This window comes from Hyaena hyaena, unplaced genomic scaffold (genome assembly GCF_003009895.1).
Source record: "Hyaena hyaena isolate Hyena2069 unplaced genomic scaffold, ASM300989v1 scaffold_874, whole genome shotgun sequence".
NCBI classification, from domain to species: domain Eukaryota; kingdom Metazoa; phylum Chordata; class Mammalia; order Carnivora; family Hyaenidae; genus Hyaena; species Hyaena hyaena.
Genome location: NW_024081504.1, coordinates 19,760 through 39,113, shown reverse-complemented (window position 1 = coordinate 39,113; position 19,354 = coordinate 19,760). Strand labels below are relative to the sequence as shown.

Below are 19,354 nucleotides of genomic sequence, written 5' to 3'. Positions count from 1 at the left end.
GTGGACTGGGATTGGATAATATTATATCAGTGTTAAATTTCCTAATTTGTAATATGGTTATGAAAGAGAATGTCTTCTTAGGAAATATACACCAAAGTATTTAGAGATTAAAAAAACTAAAATAATCAGTTATTCATATAGCTCAGAGGCTTAAGATACGCTCAAGAGTGTGTTACTAGTAGAATGGAAAACAAGAGGAGGGAAAAAGAGAAGTTAGGGCATATATCAACCACAGACAACCCCCTACACCCCTGAAAAAAACCCTAAGTACTTAGTATGTTGTCCTTTGGGCATTATAATCCTTGGGAATCAGTCCAGTTGGGTAAATATTAACTTACATTTGTTCTTTCATCAGATATACGGCAGCTTTTGTATTTGACCATTATAGGTGCCTTTGCTGGCCTGAAGTAGGAACAAACATAAAAACTAGTATCACTCATTGTTGTAGAAAATGAGTGATGATAGTGACCACATCCTGTGAATATTTTGGAATGATATTAAATCCTGGTTAGTTGCACAGGAGCCCATATTGATTTTAACATGCTGTTGGTGTTTATTATAAGAATACAAATTTGAAATTAATTATAGCCTTTTTTAAGCCTCTAAATTGTTTTTAGGTTCGGTTCAAGTTGTAACATGGAATGAACAATATCAGAAGTTGACTACCAGTGATCAAAATGGGCTTATCATTGTTTGGATGTTATATAAAGGTACGCTAGGAGAGTTTATGTAACCTTTCACAGATTGGAGACTGGATTACAGTATTTGAATGGAGGAAACAGTATATTTGAAATAGACTCCTTTTAACCAGCAACAGGAATTCACCCTGACCTCACAGGGGTAATAATTCTGGATTTATTGCTGCCTCCTTTTTCTTTTAACATGTTTTTGGTTGTTTTTTTTTTTTTTTTTGAACTGTGACCTTGCATGAAGAAAGTGAATTAGGTGACTGTTGGTTATCTCCAAAATGAATTTAGGTCCTAGCTGGATAGTTTGTACTTGAGATAGCTCTTTTTTTCTCCAGGTTTCCAATAAGAGTTATTTTCTGTGTGATCAGTGGCTAGAGTTGGTCCAGTACATAAGAACATTAAGAAGTCAGAGACAATAAATAATTCATTCCCCTTATTAAGTCATTAGCATCCTTTTCTTTCAGGGATACAGATTTTATCTCTGTTCTACTGGCTCATGATTTGTGCATTTTGCCTACAAGACAGAGCGAGAGAAGGATTAATTTAGGCACATCGCTACTATCAGAAAAATAACTCACAATATATGATCTCTTGGGGTCTCATCTTTAAATGAGAGGGTACCTTAGTTCATGTGTGGTGTTTTGAAAACATTCAGGGTGTACCATTTAAAAATTCTTAATTAAAAAATATGCTGTGGTACCTGAGTTTGTTTCTGTTTCTCAAAGTTTATATGTGTATATGTGCGTGTAGGGAGTGGAAGGTGAGAGTATAGGAGCTTAGGGTAAGCTGTCTTTTTCCACGCTGGGTCTTCTCAGGTCCTCAGTCCAGGCTCTGATAATGCCCTGCTCGACTAGTTCATCCAAATGACGTGGTTTTTTGCTTGGCTGCAGGCCAGAGTTCCTGATACCAAAAGGTGGTAAAACACAAAAACAAAACAAAATAGCCTTCTGTTCTGCCTCGCATTTGAGACCTGTCACCCCAGTCCTGTATACAAGAATGTTTTGTCTTTCAGCATTAGTGATGTGAAATCACCACAGTGATTTGAACTGTTGAAAATTTTTCTCAAGCAGGCTTAGAGTTTTTACCTAATGTGCTGATATATAATGTACTTGTAATTAATCACTGGAGAGTTTATGCGTACATATAAAATTATTGTGGTTATTTTGTTTTTTCTTTGGTTATTATCTGAAGTTTTTAAAGTGGGAAAAGTTAGGCTTTGAGAAAAGTCAGTTGTTTTGGCCCTTCAAAAGCAAATAAAGTTTTATTTTTTAATGGACAGAAAGAAGGAAGGAGAGAAAAGATGGGCATTTATTGTGTTTTCTGTGATAATCTTTGAAACAATTGTTGGTCAAGGTCTCAGCTAATTTTTTATTTTATGTTGAATTTGAAGGTTTTATTATTTAACGCCTCGTGTTGTAGAAAATTTTGCACTCATTTATCCCACAGTGTATTTTGTGGGATGTTTTCAACTTTAATGTGAAAGTTTTGACTTGTCATTTTTGTGTGTGTGTGTATGTGCAAATAGGCTCTTGGTATGAGGAGATGATCAACAATAGAAATAAATCAGTGGTTCGAAGTATGAGCTGGAATGCTGACGGACAGAAGATCTGCATTGTGTATGAAGACGGGGCTGTGATAGTTGGTTCCGTGGATGGTAATGCTTTGTTGCACACAGAACTCAGATCAAGATTTTGGCTGGCATTTTTATCTTTAGAGGTTTAATTAATTATCATATGTTAGTCTTTTGACAAAAAAACACAAAAAGAGAAAACAGATGATATACAATTTGATTGCATTCAAGAAACAAGATACTTAGCTGACTGAGCCACCCAGGTATCCCAAGTAAAAATTCTATTTTTAAAAAATTTCCTACAGTGACACTGAAAAAAAAGTAAATTAATTTTTCATGATTATTTTAAAAATGTCTGCCTAGTTATGTAACTTATTTTGTATGTATTAGATTGTATTATAAATACATAGATTTACTTTCAACTATATAGAGATATAACAATCTATGGTTATTTTTTTAAAAATTGAACTATTGACTATGAATGACATAAAACATTAGTTTTAGGTATACACCATAATCATCTGATATTTTTATATGTTGCAAAATGATCATCTGGTCATTTTTTAATAGAGCTGAGTCTGTTATTGTTACATGTGTTTCGTAGCTTTAAAACTATGTCTCTCTCTCTCAAATTTTAATTCATAGATAACACTGGGGCTTCTGAGAGCCTGTACCTTTGTTTTAATGTGAAATTTTCTCTGTAGAGAAATAATTTCTTTCAAAATGATTTTCATTTTTCCATTTTTTTCCTGTTGTAACTTCATTTATTCCACAGATGTTTCTGAGAGCTCATTAAGTCACAGCTATAAGTTCTAGGTACTAGGTATGATAAGTATTTCAGATCTAGAGCAGGAGAGGTGGATTAATAACCAAGCAGTTACAGTGTCATGTGATAAGTGCTGAGACAGGGAAATACAGCAACATGTAGCAGAAGTATCTAAGCCAGACTTGGAGGGATCAGGGAAGGCATCCTGGGGAAGTGATGTCTCTGAGGCATTAATCACCAGGAAGGTGGGTTTGTAGAATGTCCTGTGCCTAAGAAATAGCACTTGAGGAGGTCCACAGGGTAAATTTTGAAAAAAAAAAATTGAGAGTCAGTATAGTATAATACTAAAAGGAGAGGAGTTGTATGTGATGAAATTAGAGACATTAGCAAAGACAGATAATGCAGATTGTAAGTTATATAAGTTATATAAGAAGTTTCCCAATGGCATTGGGAAGCCAATGAAAGATTTTAAGAATGGGAGCAAGGTGATCAGATTTGTTCTTTGGAAGCATCTCTGTGACTGCAGGTAAAGGAAAGAAGGATAGGGGCAGGTGTACCAATGAGGAAATTGTTATGGTAATTCAGGTGAGAGGTGATGGTGGACGATATCTGAACCAGGGTGATGACAAAGAGGATGGAAGTAAGTGGATATATGCTGGAGATACTTTGGAGGCAGAAGAGATAGGGCCTCATTATTGATCAGTTTGGGGATGAGGGGATAGGAGTGTCTAGAGGAATAGCCAGGTTTTTAACTTTGACAGCTGGGTGGATGGTGATGCCATTGAAATGAGGAATGTGTGAGAAAGACTGGTTTTGAGGGAAGATTTCAGTTTTGCACATGTTGGTTTTGTCATGCAGTGGGACAGCCAAGTAAATCTGTTAGGCCATCGTTAGATATATACATTTGTGGCTCAGAAACATCTGGGCTGGAGTCAAAATTTTGGTAATCAGCAGCATGTAGATGGTAATTTAAACCATTGGAATAGATGAAAGACTGGGCCATCTGTGGAATAAGAACCTGCAACATTTAATGGGTTGGCAGAAGAGAATTTTGTCAAGGATACTGAAGTACAAGCATTGGAGATAAAAGAGTAAACAGATTCACAGGAACCAAGAAGGAAGGAAGGGGTGGCTAAAAAACCCCCAAAAGACAAAGAAAAGCAACGGGTTATTAGTGACCTCATGAAGGCCATTTCAATGCAGGTGTGGGGCAGAAGTCAGATCAGGCTGGGCTGAGGGTTGAATGGGAGGGAAGGAAGTGGTAACTGTGGGCATAAAGTCTTTTAAGAAGCATGGCTGGTAGAGGAATGGTGGAAATAGGGTGGTGGCTAGAGGGGAACTTGGGGTCGAGGGAGGTGTTCTTTGTTTTGTTTTTATTTGAGGTGGTTGTTTTGAAGAAGAATAGATCTGAGTATGTTTAAATACTTTTAAGAAAGGGCCTGGAGAGAAGAGTTTAAAGAGGAAGAGAAAATGTGAATAATCAGTAGATTATAATCCATATATAATATATCAGTAGATAATAATCTTTACAAAGCTAGGAAGGACTTAGACCAGAAAATAGGTGGAGGGATTGATTAGCCCCGGATGGGTGTTTGGTTGGGGACAAAAGTCTTTCTTTGTACTGCGGGGCTCAGCAGAAAGAGTCGGTGTAAATTTACTTAATGTTCTGAATGTTTGAAAGTGGGAATGAGGCATTTCTTTTTTGAAAGCTTTGATTTTCTTCTTCTTTTTTTTTTAAACAAAGTTGAAGATGAATTTATCTGCTAATTGGAAGTGAGGTTTTGGGTCAGAGTTTTCAAGAGAAGAGAGAAAGCTGGAAACAGCTGCTATTTCAAATACTTAGTAGGGTGTTTGGTACATAGTAGGTGCTCAGCAAATATTTATTGACTGAATAAATCGAACAAACACATGGTTTTGTGAAGAATGTGAGAGCTCTAGGGAAACACAGAGTTTTAGAGCAATTGTTGGAGAATCATGTCCTTGAACTTTTAATAAAATAATTATGTTTTATGTTTTATTTTAGGGAATCGCATTTGGGGAAAAGACTTGAAGGGTATACAGTTATGCCATGTAGCATGGTCTGCAGATAGTAAAATCCTACTTTTTGGAATGGCAAATGGAGAAATACACATTTATGATAATCAAGGGAATTTTATAGTAAGTATATATATATTTGTTACTTTTAGTTACGCAGTTTTATATGGTTATTTCATATATTATTCATGTATGTATATTTGCATTTATTTATTATGATGGTTTGTGTAATCAAGAAAGTTTTCCATTCATGTTTTTTTCCCGATTGTTTAGATTTTTTTTAGTTAAAAAAAACTGGGTCACTTCAAGGTAAATTAATGCTTTTAGTTCTGAATTCCTGGTAACTGGGAAGGACAGAGTTCAGTGTATTGAAGCTGAAGGATAATGAGTCAGATAATATAAAATTTAATCTTTGTGTGTTTTTTTTTTTTAAGTTTATTTATTTATCTTGAAAGAGAACACAAGCAGGGGAGGGACAGAGAGAGAGGGAGAGAGGGAATCCCAAGCAGGCTCTGCGTTGTCAGTGTGGAGCCCAACGCAGGGCTCCATCCCATGAACTGTGAGATCACGACCTGAGCCAAAATCTACAGTCCGATGCTTAACTAACGGAGCACCAGATAGGCACCTCAAATCTGTGTGTCTTAATAGCAGAGCCAAAGTTTACATGAGATACCAACAATATATTTTTTCCAATGATATTTTTGTAGCAAGCTACTCAAGGTTGTTTGTAAAAAGAATGGAAGACTTAAACAGTAAGACACAAAAATTAGGTTCTGGAAAGAAGGCAAAATAGAATGGGCTCAGATAAGCATGATCTCAAGGAAAACTCTGGCTTTGTGAGCTTGAGCTATGTTAGATCTCTGATGTTACTTATCTGGCAGTTTTGTTTGTAGTGAGGCTGAGGACATTATACAAATGCACTTACCAGTGTTAAGTGATAATAGCCGAGTTTTCCATGACACTACTGTTTTTGACATTCTTTTGTATACTTCCTGTCATTTGAGTCTCATAAATTATCTGTGAGTTGCTGTTGTTGTTTTTTTAATCCTTATTTTGTAAATAGAGAAAACTGAAACTCTGCTTGAGATGGTTTGTCCATAGGGCTGGTAAACCCATAAGTGATGGAGCTTGCATCTGAAACCAGATTTTTAAATCTCATTTTCAGTGTTTTTTCTGTAATAGTCTATGTGGATCTGTTTTACTATATGAAATATTAATTTAACTGGTTTTGTTTAGATGAAAATGAAACTGAATTGTTTGGTGAATGTCACTGGAGCAATCAGTATTGCTGGCATTCATTGGTACCATGGCGCGGAAGGCTATGTGGAGCCAGACTGCCCCTGCCTTGCTATTTGTTTTGACAATGGGAGGTGCCAAATCATGAGACATGAGAATGACCAGAGTATGTAATCAATCAATCTTCCTTCCTTCCTTCCTTCCTTCCTTCCCTTCTTTCTTGCCTTCCTGCCTTCCTGCCTTTCATGTGGAGAATTTAAAAAGTAATTTAAAATTGTTCTTTATATAGTTCTTAAGGCTAAGTATTTCACCACAGTGACTTCATTTTTTTCTGTTTGAGTAGATCCCGTTTTAATTGATACTGGCATGTTTGTCGTAAGTATCCAGTGGAACCACACTGGCAGCGTGTTAGCTGTTGCAGGCTCCCAGAAGGTCGTCACTCAGGACAAAGATGTAAACACTGTGCAGTTTTACACTCCATTTGGTGAGGTAAATGTCTTTTTTTCTTTCCATTTAAATGTGTAGTGAGTGAGATAGGGGAAAAAAGAATGGGGGAAGAGGTATAAACTTGTCACATTTTTGAAAAGAGACATTTTGAGTAAAAATGATGAACTGTCAGGCATCTTGTCTTTAAATAATATTCTCACTTATAAGTCTTCATAGTTGTATTTTATCATGGAATTTAGTTTATACTCTGTACATTTAGAAAACCAGCTGTTTCACATAAGAAATCACTATGCAGTACCTATTTAGAGTATTTTTCTGTGATCTGAATGCGTATATCTTTTCCCAGCTGTTACTTGAGTTTTTAATGTAATTTAGTTGTTTCAGATTAATATTTTGGATTTTTAATGTGTTGTATTAAACATACATAGATATCAAACAACCATATCATTTCTCCTTACCTTGAACTTCTAACAGTTTTAACTTGTTGTACAATAATCAACTATTTTAAGAAAATCTATCATAATAACTAATCTTAGGTGATGCTACATTAAAATACAAGCATTGTTTTCATAAATGTATGTGTTATCCTTCTCAGTAGTATTATTAATTAATTTAATTTTTAAGGAGAATTTTGTTGAAGTCGTAGTGAGAAATATCAAATAGGAGAATTAATATATTGTGAATTTTAAAGAATTTAGGAAATGAAAACTTAATAGTAACTAAGCTTAATAACTTTTTACCTGTTTTATTTTTAAACTCTGGACTCCATTTAGTCTCTTTTGGATTTTATAAATTCATCATAGACTTCAGTGATAAGTGTTTTTGTTTTACAAAAGCGTTCCCCTGTTGTTTTAATATTTTATTTATTTATTTTCCCCAGTTTATTTAATATTTTAAATATATTTTAATAATTATTTAATAATTTCTGTCAGAGTAAGAAATGATGTCAGCTCATGCTTTTGTATCAATATGTCAAAATACCCAGTAGAGTGTGATACAGAGGTTAGGTACTCTGTACATTGCTAGCTGATAATATTTCTGGTAAATGTTGAAAGCTAAGGCAGGGGCGCCTGGGTGGCTCAGTCAGTTGAGCATCCGACTTCGGCTCAGGTCATGATCTCATGGTTAGTGGGTTTGAGCCCCGCGTCGGGCTCTGTGCTGACAGCTAGCTCAGAACCTGGGGCCAGTTTCAGATTCTGCATTTCTCTAACCCTCCCCTGCTCATGCTGTCTCTCTCTCTCTTTCAGAAATAAATAAAACATTAAAAAAAAAAAAGAAAAAAAGCTAAGGCAAACAGGAAGTATAGTTCTCAAGGTTCCTAACTATTAAAAATCTGAATTCCAGTTCTTTCAATGGTTGTAGCCTCTTTCTTAATTCATGTTCTTTATTGCTTATTTTTGTCACATTGGCTTATTGTTATATTGTTTTATCTGTGTATTTTTGTTAGTTCAGCCTTTAAGTAGAAAAACATGGATCGTAAGACCTGTTTGTTTTATCTTGCAAAAACAGTGTGCTATGTGTTAAATTGAAAAGTTAAGTTGGTTTGGTATGGTTGTAATTAAAAGTATCTAGCATGGTTCCTCAGGGTATTTTAGTCACTTAGTATTTTTTTGAATGAGTGAATCTAGGGAGGACTTATTTTGGATCTATGTTATTAAGATCACTTGGAAGGAGGTTATCTAAAGATTTAAACTTAAGGAAACCTCAAGGAAGAATTTTTTTTGATTCTGAAGGCCAGTCTTGTGGTCTTTATACTGTGGTCTCAGCCATGGAAGGAGCTAATAGAGCATGTGATTTATAGTCAGGTTGACCTGGCTTTGGCTTTGAATTCCATTTCCACAGTGTAGTTTCACCTAGAGAACTTATTTAACCTCTGAGACTCAATTTACTTATGTTCTGAAATAAAGGTAATATGTCATGGCAGTGTTGCAAAAACTTAAAGGAGGTAACAATGAGAGGCTCAGTCGGGTCTTACTTCGGCTCAGGTCATGATCTCACGATTCATGGGTTCTAGCCCCACGTCATGTTCTGTGCTGATAGCTCAGAGCCTCGAGCCTGCTTTGGATTTTGTGTCTCCCTCTCTCTCTGCCCCTTCTCTGCTTGTGCTGTCTTTCTCTCTCTCTTTCTCTCAAAAATAAATAAAAACATTAAAAATTTTTAAAAAAATTAAAGGAGGTAACAATGAGAAAATGCCCAGCATAGTGCTTAGTGAACGCTTACTACAGGTGGGTTTTCTCTCCTTGCTGCTGCCATCGCTTGGGTGGTTTGTAGTCGGGAGATGGCCTTATGCTTCCAGTGCGGCCTGGCGGTACAGAGAGTTCTACCGGAAGAGTCTGCTTGCTCCCTTGGTTTCCTACAGGCAGCAGGACAGATAGAGTGGACCTTTCTAGATTAAAACATTTTAACCCTATCAGTTTTCCTGGCAAAATGGAGTTTAATACGTTAAGTTTGGCTTTCGAACATATCTGCTGAAGAACAATGGATACCAGTGCAATTTATTAAATTTCTTGGGTCTGTCAAAAAACCATAGATTTCAAATATTTTCTTTTTATTGCCGCATGAAAATATCTTTGTATTTATTCGCTTGTTAATTTAGCCATAAAATGTGCTGTGTTAAATTGAAAACTGTAAGGTGGTTTGGTATGGTTGTAATTAAAAGTACCTAGCATGTTGTCATATTTGAAGACCTTAATTTAAATGCATAAGACATTTATTTACTTAATATATATTTATTGAGTACCTGTTCACCAAGCTGTCCACTAAAGGATAGGGACATAGATGTGAACATAGATGTGAATATGATGAAGTCAGGGCTCTCAGGTTGCTCACTCTCTGAATTCTCTGGACCCATAGAAGGAGGGAGAAGGCAGGAAGCAACATTAAGGTTGTGTCTGGGAGGATGGAGAGCAATGCTCCAGTAGGGCAGGGGAGAGTAAGGACGGGGAGGTGCAGGGAGAGGAAAGGAAGATTTAAGGCAGAAGAGATCTTATCTGGGCCAAAAGTCTGGAGGCATAGTAGTCCTCTCATGAGTGAGAACACAAGAATTATGTCTAAATAGTGGGGTACTGAGCCCAAGAGAGCAGTTTTGGGCCAGATGGGAAGAGGCATTGTATACCCTGCTAAAGAATGTGATGGTGGGAAGCTATTGATTTTTTAAAAATTATTAAACATTTTTTTTTAAAGCAGGGTGGGACATGATTGGATTTGTGTCCCAGAAAGGTAATTTTGACAGTAGAATGAAGATTGAATTTGGGGGGAAGTGGAGGCTGGGAATGGGAAAGAGACGAGAAGAAAAAATCAGAGTTAGACCATTGCTGTCATTCACTCAGGAAGAGAGCCCATGGCAGGGGAGGGTGGATGGGAGTGAAAGCGTAGGACTGCTGACCGATCTGCTGTGGGGGTGGAAGAGAGACCAGCCTTAAGGATGCATTTACTACCACAATAATTCATTCATTCCAAGCAGCACAGTTTTTTAAAAAATATTTTTAAGTATCTCTACACCCAATGTGGGGCTCGAAGCACAACCCTGAGATCAAGAGCCGCATGCTTCACTGACTGAGCCAGCCAGGTGCCCTCAGGAAGCTCAGGGTTTTTTTACAACTCCAAAATTGGGATGTATCTGACAGTCAGAGTTCCTATTTTAATTAGCAATGTATCTTTTTCTTTCCTGAGTTGTACATAAAAGTAAAGATGCATATTTAAATCTCTGGATTTCAAATCTTAGATTTGATGAAATTTGATACTGAATTCTTTGGCTACTGTTCATGAATTTCTCCTATCGAATATATGTTTTCCATTATAAAAAAATCAAGGAAAATGATTTTGAAATGGGTAGTAACCTTTCACAAAATAATTTTTATTCCACTTTTAATCTCTATGAAGTGACTGGTGGTAATTTATATTTTATTTAATTGTGATACTTTAGGTTAACTTTACTTATTTTTTCAGCATTTGGGTACTTTGAAAGTTCCTGGAAAGCAGATGTCTGCACTATCTTGGGAAGGAGGAGGACTGAAAATTGCACTAGCTGTTGATTCTTTTATATATTTTGCAAACATTCGACCTGATTATAAGGTGAGTGTTGTGAGTAGTTATAAAATAAATAAATAAATAAAATAAATAAAAAGCTGTTTTTACTAAATAGATTTATTAAAGCTCGAAGTATAATATATGTTTCTTGCCTATATTCACAGCCACTTTATTTTAGAAACCAGATGAAAGGAGGTGTTTTTAGTGTGAAGACTTTAGAACCAGAAAGCTTTTCTAGAATACTATATATAATGAATAAAATACTCCCAATGGTCAAGGTCTCAGCAGGAAACAGATGGCACACTCAGAAGAATAATTGAAGAGAGATTGATGAAGGGTTTATTACAGAGGTGTGGGCAAGGTTAAAAGGTTCAGTGAGAGATGGCAGGGCAAGCATGCAGGTATTAGCAATGGTGGCCAAGAGAAGGAAGTATTATTGTTTCTGGAGCCCACCGGGGCTGTGCCTACACAAGAGAGGCTGTCCTGCAGGAGCAGCTTCTGCCGAATGGCTGGACAGAGACGGCTTCGAGGAGGGAATGCTTCAGCCATCTCTCCACCTGCTGGTGCCTTCTATTGGCCAGACCTTAACTAGAAACCAGAAGGCAAGGTAGCCCACGTGATGGAGTTCACAGAAGTTAGTTTCCAGGGCATAGAGTAGGGTAAAGAAGGGCAGAGGATGGATGGAAGGGGAAAATGAGAGTAAGCAGCATAATACTAATCAGTATTTTATCTTAAATTTAACGTTTGACCCAAAACAAATGTGGAAGTATGAGATTGATTGATCTGCAGAATACTAAGACTATTTGTTATGAAAAACTTACTTTATTTTTTAGAAGGCAGAGCGCCTTGAGAGCTGTTTGGAGGACTAGGGTAGGAACAATGCAAGATGACCCAGAGCCTCTGATAGGGGCAGAAAGTAAGGAAGTGCTCAAACACAAAAGGAGGAGAAAAACAAACCCAAATTGAAAGCCATTCTGCAAAATACCTGACTAGTACTCCTCAAAAAGTCTAGGTCATTAAAAACGAGGAAAGACTGAGAAATCATCTCAGACCAGGGGAGCCTAAGGAGACATGATGACTAAACATAATGTATCCCAAGTAGGATTCTGAGGTAGAAAAAGAACATTGGAGAAAAACTAATGAAAGCTAAATAAGGTGTGGAATTTAGTTAATAGTACTGGATCAGTGCTGGTTTCTTAGTTGTGATGAACGTACCACAGGCAGCAATGTAAGGTACTCACAGCAGCGGGAAATGGAGAGGAGTATAGGGAATTCTGTATTATCCTTGTGGCTTTTGTGCAAATCTAAAATTATTTTAAAGTAAAAAGCTTATTTTTAAACCTATCATATAAAAAGTAAACATGCCTTAATTTTGAATAGTAAATATAGTCGTAATAGCAACTCTGAATATTGATTTATTAAGAATTACATTATGAATATATTGGGAGAGTTAGCCCAAGAGAAAGAAGTTCCATAAGCCATAATTAATACATATGTGATATGGAGGTCAATAACAAAAGAGTCAAAGCTCAGAGTTACAAATAGCTTCCCCTGGGAGGAAATTAGTCTGTGGGGTCTGCATTTTATTTTTGTTTTAAATAAGCTATGTAGAATTCTCTGACTCTAAACTATGTGCACATGTTACTCTGGTAAAAACAAATGTAGAAAATGTAGATGGGGAAAAAGGGCAGAGCATCTGTTTCTGAATTTTGGCTGGGGGCCCAGAAGTTAAGCCTTTGACAGGGATCACTTCTGTTGTCCCTCTGTGGCTGTTACTGACCACTGAAAACTCTGAGATTTTCACCTCTGAAGCCTAACTCTTACAAATGGAAATGAGGAAAGTTAAACTAAACTTATTTTTGCAGCATATCCTTTGCTTGATAACTGTTTCTCTTAGATTTATTAGTTTAGTGAGAAAAGGTATTAAGCTGAATGTTCAGTCTTTCTGTCTTCTATTCCTAAAGAACGTATTTTCTCAGCACCAAAAAACCACAGATCTGCAGTATCTAATAAGATGTTTTGTTCCAGTGTTAAATGTTCTTTTCCTCTTTCTCTCTCTCCCTGCCTTCTTCCCTCCTGTCCCGGCTCTTTGCTTCTTCCTTTCTTCCTAGTGGGGTTATTGCTCCAATACTGTAGTGTATGCTTATACCAGACCTGATCGTCCAGAGTATTGTGTTATCTTTTGGGATACGAAAAACAATGAGAAATATGTTAAATACGTAAAGAGTCTCATTTCTATTACTACCTGTGGAGATTTCTGCATTTTGGCTACCAAAGCTGATGAAAATCATCCTCAGGTAGGTGTTTCTTCATATGTTAAAGCTAAGATGGGTTAACCTCTTCTTTCTCAGGCATAGCCTTTGTACTGGCAGGTACAACAAAGTATTGGGTATATTGACCATGTCTGTCTAGACCTCTGTTTTGGAGAATTATGTGACTCCATTTTGACTCTATTTTTTTCCCCCAGTCAGCTAATGCATTAGCATTTCATATTGACCAGTTTGGTATGGAAGCTTTTTGTCTCTGAAATATATTTAAAATACTACAGTCTTTTTCCAAGTTAAAATTCCATGAGGAAAAATGAATATCCAGGTGTCTAATATAAATGCTCAAGAAATCATGTAACTATGATCGTTATAACATTTTGGGTAGTTTTGACATTGAGAAGTATACTTTAAATTTTTTTTAAATATTTTTATTTATTTCTAGGAGAGAGAGAGAGAGACAGCGTGATCAGGGGAGGGTCAGAGAGAGAGGGAGATACAGACTCTGAAACAGGCTCCAGGCTCTGAGCTGGCAGTCAGCACAGAGCTTGACGCGGGGCTCGAACCCACGAACCGCGAGATCATGACCTAAGCGAAAGTCGGACGCTTAACCGACTAAGCCACCCAGGCGCCCCGAGAAGTATACTTTAAAAATTTTTATGTCTTTAGTTTTTTATTTTCAGAGACAGAGACAGAGAGCGAGTGGGGGAGGGCCAGAGAGAGAGAGGGAGACACAGAATCCAAAGCAGGCTTCAGGCTCTGAGCTGTCAGCACAGAGCCCGACGTGAGGCTCGAACCCACAGACCGTGAGATCATGACTTGAGCCAAGTTGGACACTTAACTGACTGAGCCACCTGGGTGCCCCGAGAAGTATACTTTCATTTGGAGTTACATTGCTTTAAAAATCAATGTTTCATAGTGTAAAATAAATAATATGAATAATGCCTTTTAAAAAGTATAAAACAATTTAAATATTTGCAGAAGCATATACCTTTTTCAAAAAAGGATTATCATTATGTTTTGCTGTGTTATAAATTATTTTATCCCATTAAAAAGCATAAAGTTTTTGGTTTAAGGTGGCCATTTAAACAGCCACATTTGGCTCTATTCTCTCTTGAAATTTATTAAAATAACAGTAAAGATATTTTTCAGAAAGTCCTAAGCCCATAGGGACCAGAAAGGGAGAGGAAATGGTAACGTAGTTTTGGAGGTTAAAGAGTAGGTGGATTAGTCCTTAGCAGACCTAAGAAAGCTGAATCCTAAATCATCAATGGAGAAAGCAAAGAAGTAACCAGTTTTCATCCCTGAATCCTGAAGAGATACAAGACTTAATGGTACCTGCTAGGAGAAAGAAACAAATGGAAAAACAATTTAGAAGTACCAGAGATTATCCAGGAAGGAGAAAATTAAAAAGGCATATAAAGGGTCTTGTCTGGAGAATCTGAGCAGTTCAAGAGAAAAGACCTGTAATTTTTTTTTTTTTTTACATTTAGTTTTGAGAGACAGAGCACAAGTAGGGGAGGGGCAGAGAGAGAAGGAGACGTAGAATCTGAAGCAGGCTCCAGGCTCCCAGCACAGAGCTCGACACAGGGGTCGAACTCACATACTGTGAGATCATGACCTGAGCTGAAGTTGGATGCTCAACCGACTGAGCCACCTGGATATCCCTGCCTTGTCACCTTACTCTGAAACCAGAGTCATGAGCCTCACCCATAAACCAATAGATGACAAGCAGCTTTCCAGTGTCATACTCTGAAATAGAAGCAGATAGACAAGGATTGTCAGACATTTGAGGAAAGCATCTCATTTAACACACACACACACACATAAACACAAGAAGAAAAGAACTAGGAGGAAGCAGAGACTAGGCAGGGAGAAGAACAATTCAGAAGAATCATTTCAAATGTGAAGAGATACTACATCCATAAAACAAGGGAGGGATTCTATAGAAAAAGTTTTTGGAAATCCGATAATAGCAATGAAAAATTTGGCAGAAGAGTTAGAAGATAAAATGAAGGAAAACTCTTATAAAGTGAAGCAAAAAGACAAGGAAATGGAAAACAGGAATGAACAGATAAGAAAATCAGAGGCCCAGCCCTGGAAGTTCAGTGAATAGGCACAAGGAGGAGGAGAGTAATCCTGAAGAAAATATTCAAGAACATTTCCCTTCAGGCTCTAGATTGAAAGCGCCTAACTCGGTGAATAAAAATATTTCCAAATCAAGGCACATCATGTGAAATTTCAGAACACAGGATGAAAAGAAGATCCTATAAAGCTTTCAGAAAGAGGTCATTCGGTCAGGCATCATGACGGCATCCAACTTATCAACAGCAATACTTTGGAGAATTGCTTTCAAAATTTTGAGGGAAAGTGATTTCCCGTGTTGAATTCTGTATCTGAAGCAGACTGCTAATTAAAATGCAGGTAGGAGACCCATTGCTCAGTGCTTCCGACGTGAAGGTTCCGGGCAAGATGGTGCTGCTGGTGCAGGTCTCTCCGCTCCTCAGCCCTCCTGCGCCGCGTGGCCTACAGAGCCAAGCGCTGGAGGTACCTGAAACCTTGGGCAGAGAGGAAAGGAGGAAAGCAGCTGAGGAGAAAAAGAAGCAGGATGGGTGGAAATGGATGGAGAGAGAACCGGCAGAAGACCGAGGCAACAGCACACTAAACAGCATACCTGCCTTTCTCTGGACCAGTGCGGATGAAGAAAGCTTTCTCTGTTGTGTGGAAAAAAGGACAAAATGAAGGCAGGACAAAGACAATTTTAGATGTACAAGGTCACCAAAAACTTACCTCCCAAGCTTTCTTATCTTAGTTCTTACTCCAGGATATAGCCTACCAAAATGAGGAGCAGACCAAGAGGAAGACACTGCGTAGCCTGACAGCAGTGGTGCAGAGTGGTGCCAGGTGACAGTGTGTGGCCTGCCTAGGGCGTCAGCAGATGACAGTGGGTCACAGGGGTCCATAGGAAACTCAAGATGAAATTAATAGAACGTTTAATGTGGTTGAACCCTTGAGAGGAGATGTACTAACTGGGATGTAATTGGGGACCTAAGTTAGTAATGAATATAGAGAAACCAAGCAAAGAGAAAAAAGAAAGACAATTATCAACTACAGGGAAAGCAAAATGCACTTGAGAATATATCATGACATACAGCTCAGCTGTGAATAGCATTTACATAATCAAAATGATGCTTCTTAAATTAATTTTGTAATTAAATGGGTGTTTTAATTAAAAAACCTTTAAAGTATGATAACCATATTAATGCCTAAAATTCCGAGCTAACAAAATTGTAAGTGGAAAGCTGGAGGGTGGAAGTGTGCCCCTGTGTGATGGGAGGCTGGAAGGGGACTGAAAGAGAGCTTCACCCCTGTCTATGATAGTGGGAAGTCAGATACTGCTCCAGATCAAAATAGAACAAAACAAGAAATAGCATTATCAACGTGTTACTTAGGTTTGTGGAGGTAATATCAAAAAGATGAGTTAAAGGAACTGAAAGTCATTATTCCAGAGAGAGAAAATGGGAAGTTAGGGGAGGACTTCTGTTTTCAGTAAGAAATCGTAGGAACTCTCCCATTCTTTAAGCTGTGAGCATGTAGATGATATGTGGATTAACAAATACAAGTTATTTGTGGTATTTTGTGGCAGTAAATCAGCTTATTTTAAGTAGTGGAAAAGTATATTTTAGTATAATTTTTGTCATTTAGTTTCTTTTCTAAAAAATTAAAAATGTTTTTACATTAAATTTTTATATAAATTCCAGTATTATTAACATACAGTGTTATGATAGTTTCAGGTGTACAGTATAGTGATTCAACACTTCTATACATTACTCAGTGCTCATTGTGATATGTACTCTTTAATTCCGGTCACCTGTTTCCCCCATCCCCATCCCTTTTCCCTCTGGTAACCATCAGATTGTTCCCTATAGTTAAGAGTCTGTTTCTTGGTTTTTATCTCTCTCTCTGGCCTTTTTTTTTTTTTTACTTTGCTCATTTATTTTGTTTCTTAAGTTCCACATAGGAGTGAAATCTTGGTATTTGTCTTTGTCTGACTTATTTTGCTTAGCATTATACTCTCTAGCTCCATCCATGTTGTTGCAAATGGCAAGATGTAATTTTTTAATTGCTGAATAATATTCCTGTGTGTGTGTGTGTGTGTGTGTGTGTGTGTGTGTATAAGTTGATGGATACTTGGGCTGCTTCCATAGTTTGGCTATTGTAAATAATGCTGCAGTACACATAAGAGTGCATGTATCCCTTTGAATTAGTATTTTTGTATTTTTTGGGTGACTATCCAGGAATGTGATTCCTGGATCATAGTGTGGTTCTATTTTTAACTTTTTGAGAAATCTCCATACTGTTTTTCACAGCGGCAGCATCAGAGTGCATTCCCACCAACAGTGCACAAGGGTTCATTTAGTTTACATTCATGCAATTAAAGAAATTTTTCTTGGGAAGCTGAAAAAAGAAAGTCTGTATGTAAATAGTACATAGAGAATTGGTTTATTTGAAATTGTTATTCCAATCGGGAGAATATCTAAGTAAAATAGCATTCTTAGGACAAGAGATGGAAAAAGTGACTGTAGAAAAATGAAATTATCACTTTAGAATAATATGGTATAAAGTTTGCATTATGCTTATTTTACTGAATATTAATTATTGATAATTAATTGTGTACATGTCATTTTTATATTGCTTCAAAGGAGGAGAACGAGATGGAAACATTTGGTGCAACGGTAACAAATTAGTTCTTATATAGCTGATTGTAGGATAAAAATAAATTTTGAGGTTAGAGCTGATCAGGAATTCTAGAAGTATAAATAATGAAATGTAGCAGTGTACTTGTGTTTCTTAGGTGGATTCTTAAAAATGACAGTTACATTAAATTGAGAAATCAGCCTTGGTTTAATTTTATTTCATATATCTTTATGTTCAATGCTATAGATTATATTTGTCTGCTATTCTTTGTACTCTACAGTTTTATCAGTTATTTCACAGTTGTGATATTTTACAGAAATAAACATGATATGTTAAGCATTATTTCTTTTATTGTACAGAAGCAGGTGTTCTGATACTCTTTGTTTTATTTGTTCACAGTTTGTACTAGTTCTTTGTAATTCTATTGGCACACCTCTGGATCCCAAATATATTGATATTGGTAAGGAAATGTTAATGTCTATTCCCTCTTTCATCAAGTTTTATTTGTAAAACTAAGTTAAAGCCTAACTATGTCATTATTAACTAAAATAGTGTTCTCTAAAACAAGAATGGCTATTCTTCCTGGTTTGCCAAGTCCAGTACCAGTTTATGCCTATTATCATGGTCAAAGTATCAATAATGCCCCACTTCACCATAGAAGTATCCTGTTTAATACAGTAAATGATAAGTTTACTCTAAATGCCACAGTAACCTCATGACTGCTATACTGCCATCATTTGCTTTCAATGGGAAATATAATTGTGTAGGAATTGGTATGCAATGTAATGATTAGCATGTAATAAACAGGATTATAGAAAGAATTTTGCTGTTAAACCACTTTTATTATTAATAAGCTGCTTGTAAATACCTCTCTTCCATAAAAACACTTTAGCTGCTTGTAAAAGTACATTTGCCCTTTCCAGATTTTTCTAATGAAATCAGTCTATTAATAGAGACAACTTTCAAAAGTTCCTGACTTTTTTTTGTTTTCAGAAGACATTTGTTACTTTAGGTTTACCATTCCCTCTATCCAACAGCTATGAAAGTAACCACTAAAAAATTGCTCAGCTTACTGTGTTTTTGTTAAAAATCATTACCAAATATTTTACTGCCCTTTCACTGTAACTTCCAAAAGTAATGTGTTTTAAGTTTGGTAGTTTATTGGATATGGTATTAGAAAAATTATTAGACTTCAAAAACTGAAAACTCATTGAATTATTTTCTGAATCTGAGAGCTAGTCATTTTTTTTTTTCAGATTTCATATTTAACCTTAGTCAAATGTTAGTGTTTGCCTTCTAAATATATTTTGCTAAACTCTTTGGGTGATAAAGGCAAATGTGAGAAATACTTACTGGCTGTGATTTTATGCTGTCTGTTTAGAGTTTTGGTAACTCAGTTTTATATATTGACACTTTTCAACTCCATATCTTATGTTCATTGTTATATAGGTATGTTTATATTTGTTATATATATATTAGTGTTTTTTGTTAAAAGGCTTAGCTTAAAATTATTACAAAATCTTATCACAGGAATATCTTCTATTGGAAACATAATAGTCTTTAAGGGATGAATTATGTCAGTCTTTATATGCTTTTTCTTTTGATATTAGAAGTTTTAACA

At 36.4% G+C, this 19,354-nt stretch overlaps 1 protein-coding gene across 1 annotated transcript in view; it reads left to right on the top strand.

Moving 5' to 3' along the window:
* The window catches only part of WDR35 (WD repeat domain 35), a 38,441-nt gene that overhangs the window by 2,789 nt on the left and 16,298 nt on the right, over positions 1-19,354 (top strand). The window contains exons 4-12 of the mRNA XM_039220198.1: positions 618-710; positions 2,215-2,343; positions 5,049-5,182; positions 6,296-6,461; positions 6,639-6,784; positions 10,691-10,816; positions 12,883-13,068; positions 17,739-17,771; positions 18,133-18,193. Coding sequence (XP_039076129.1) covers positions 618-710; positions 2,215-2,343; positions 5,049-5,182; positions 6,296-6,461; positions 6,639-6,784; positions 10,691-10,816; positions 12,883-13,068; positions 17,739-17,771; positions 18,133-18,193 — 1,074 coding nt within the window. The remainder of the gene's footprint in view (positions 1-617; positions 711-2,214; positions 2,344-5,048; positions 5,183-6,295; positions 6,462-6,638; positions 6,785-10,690; positions 10,817-12,882; positions 13,069-17,738; positions 17,772-18,132; positions 18,194-19,354) is intronic.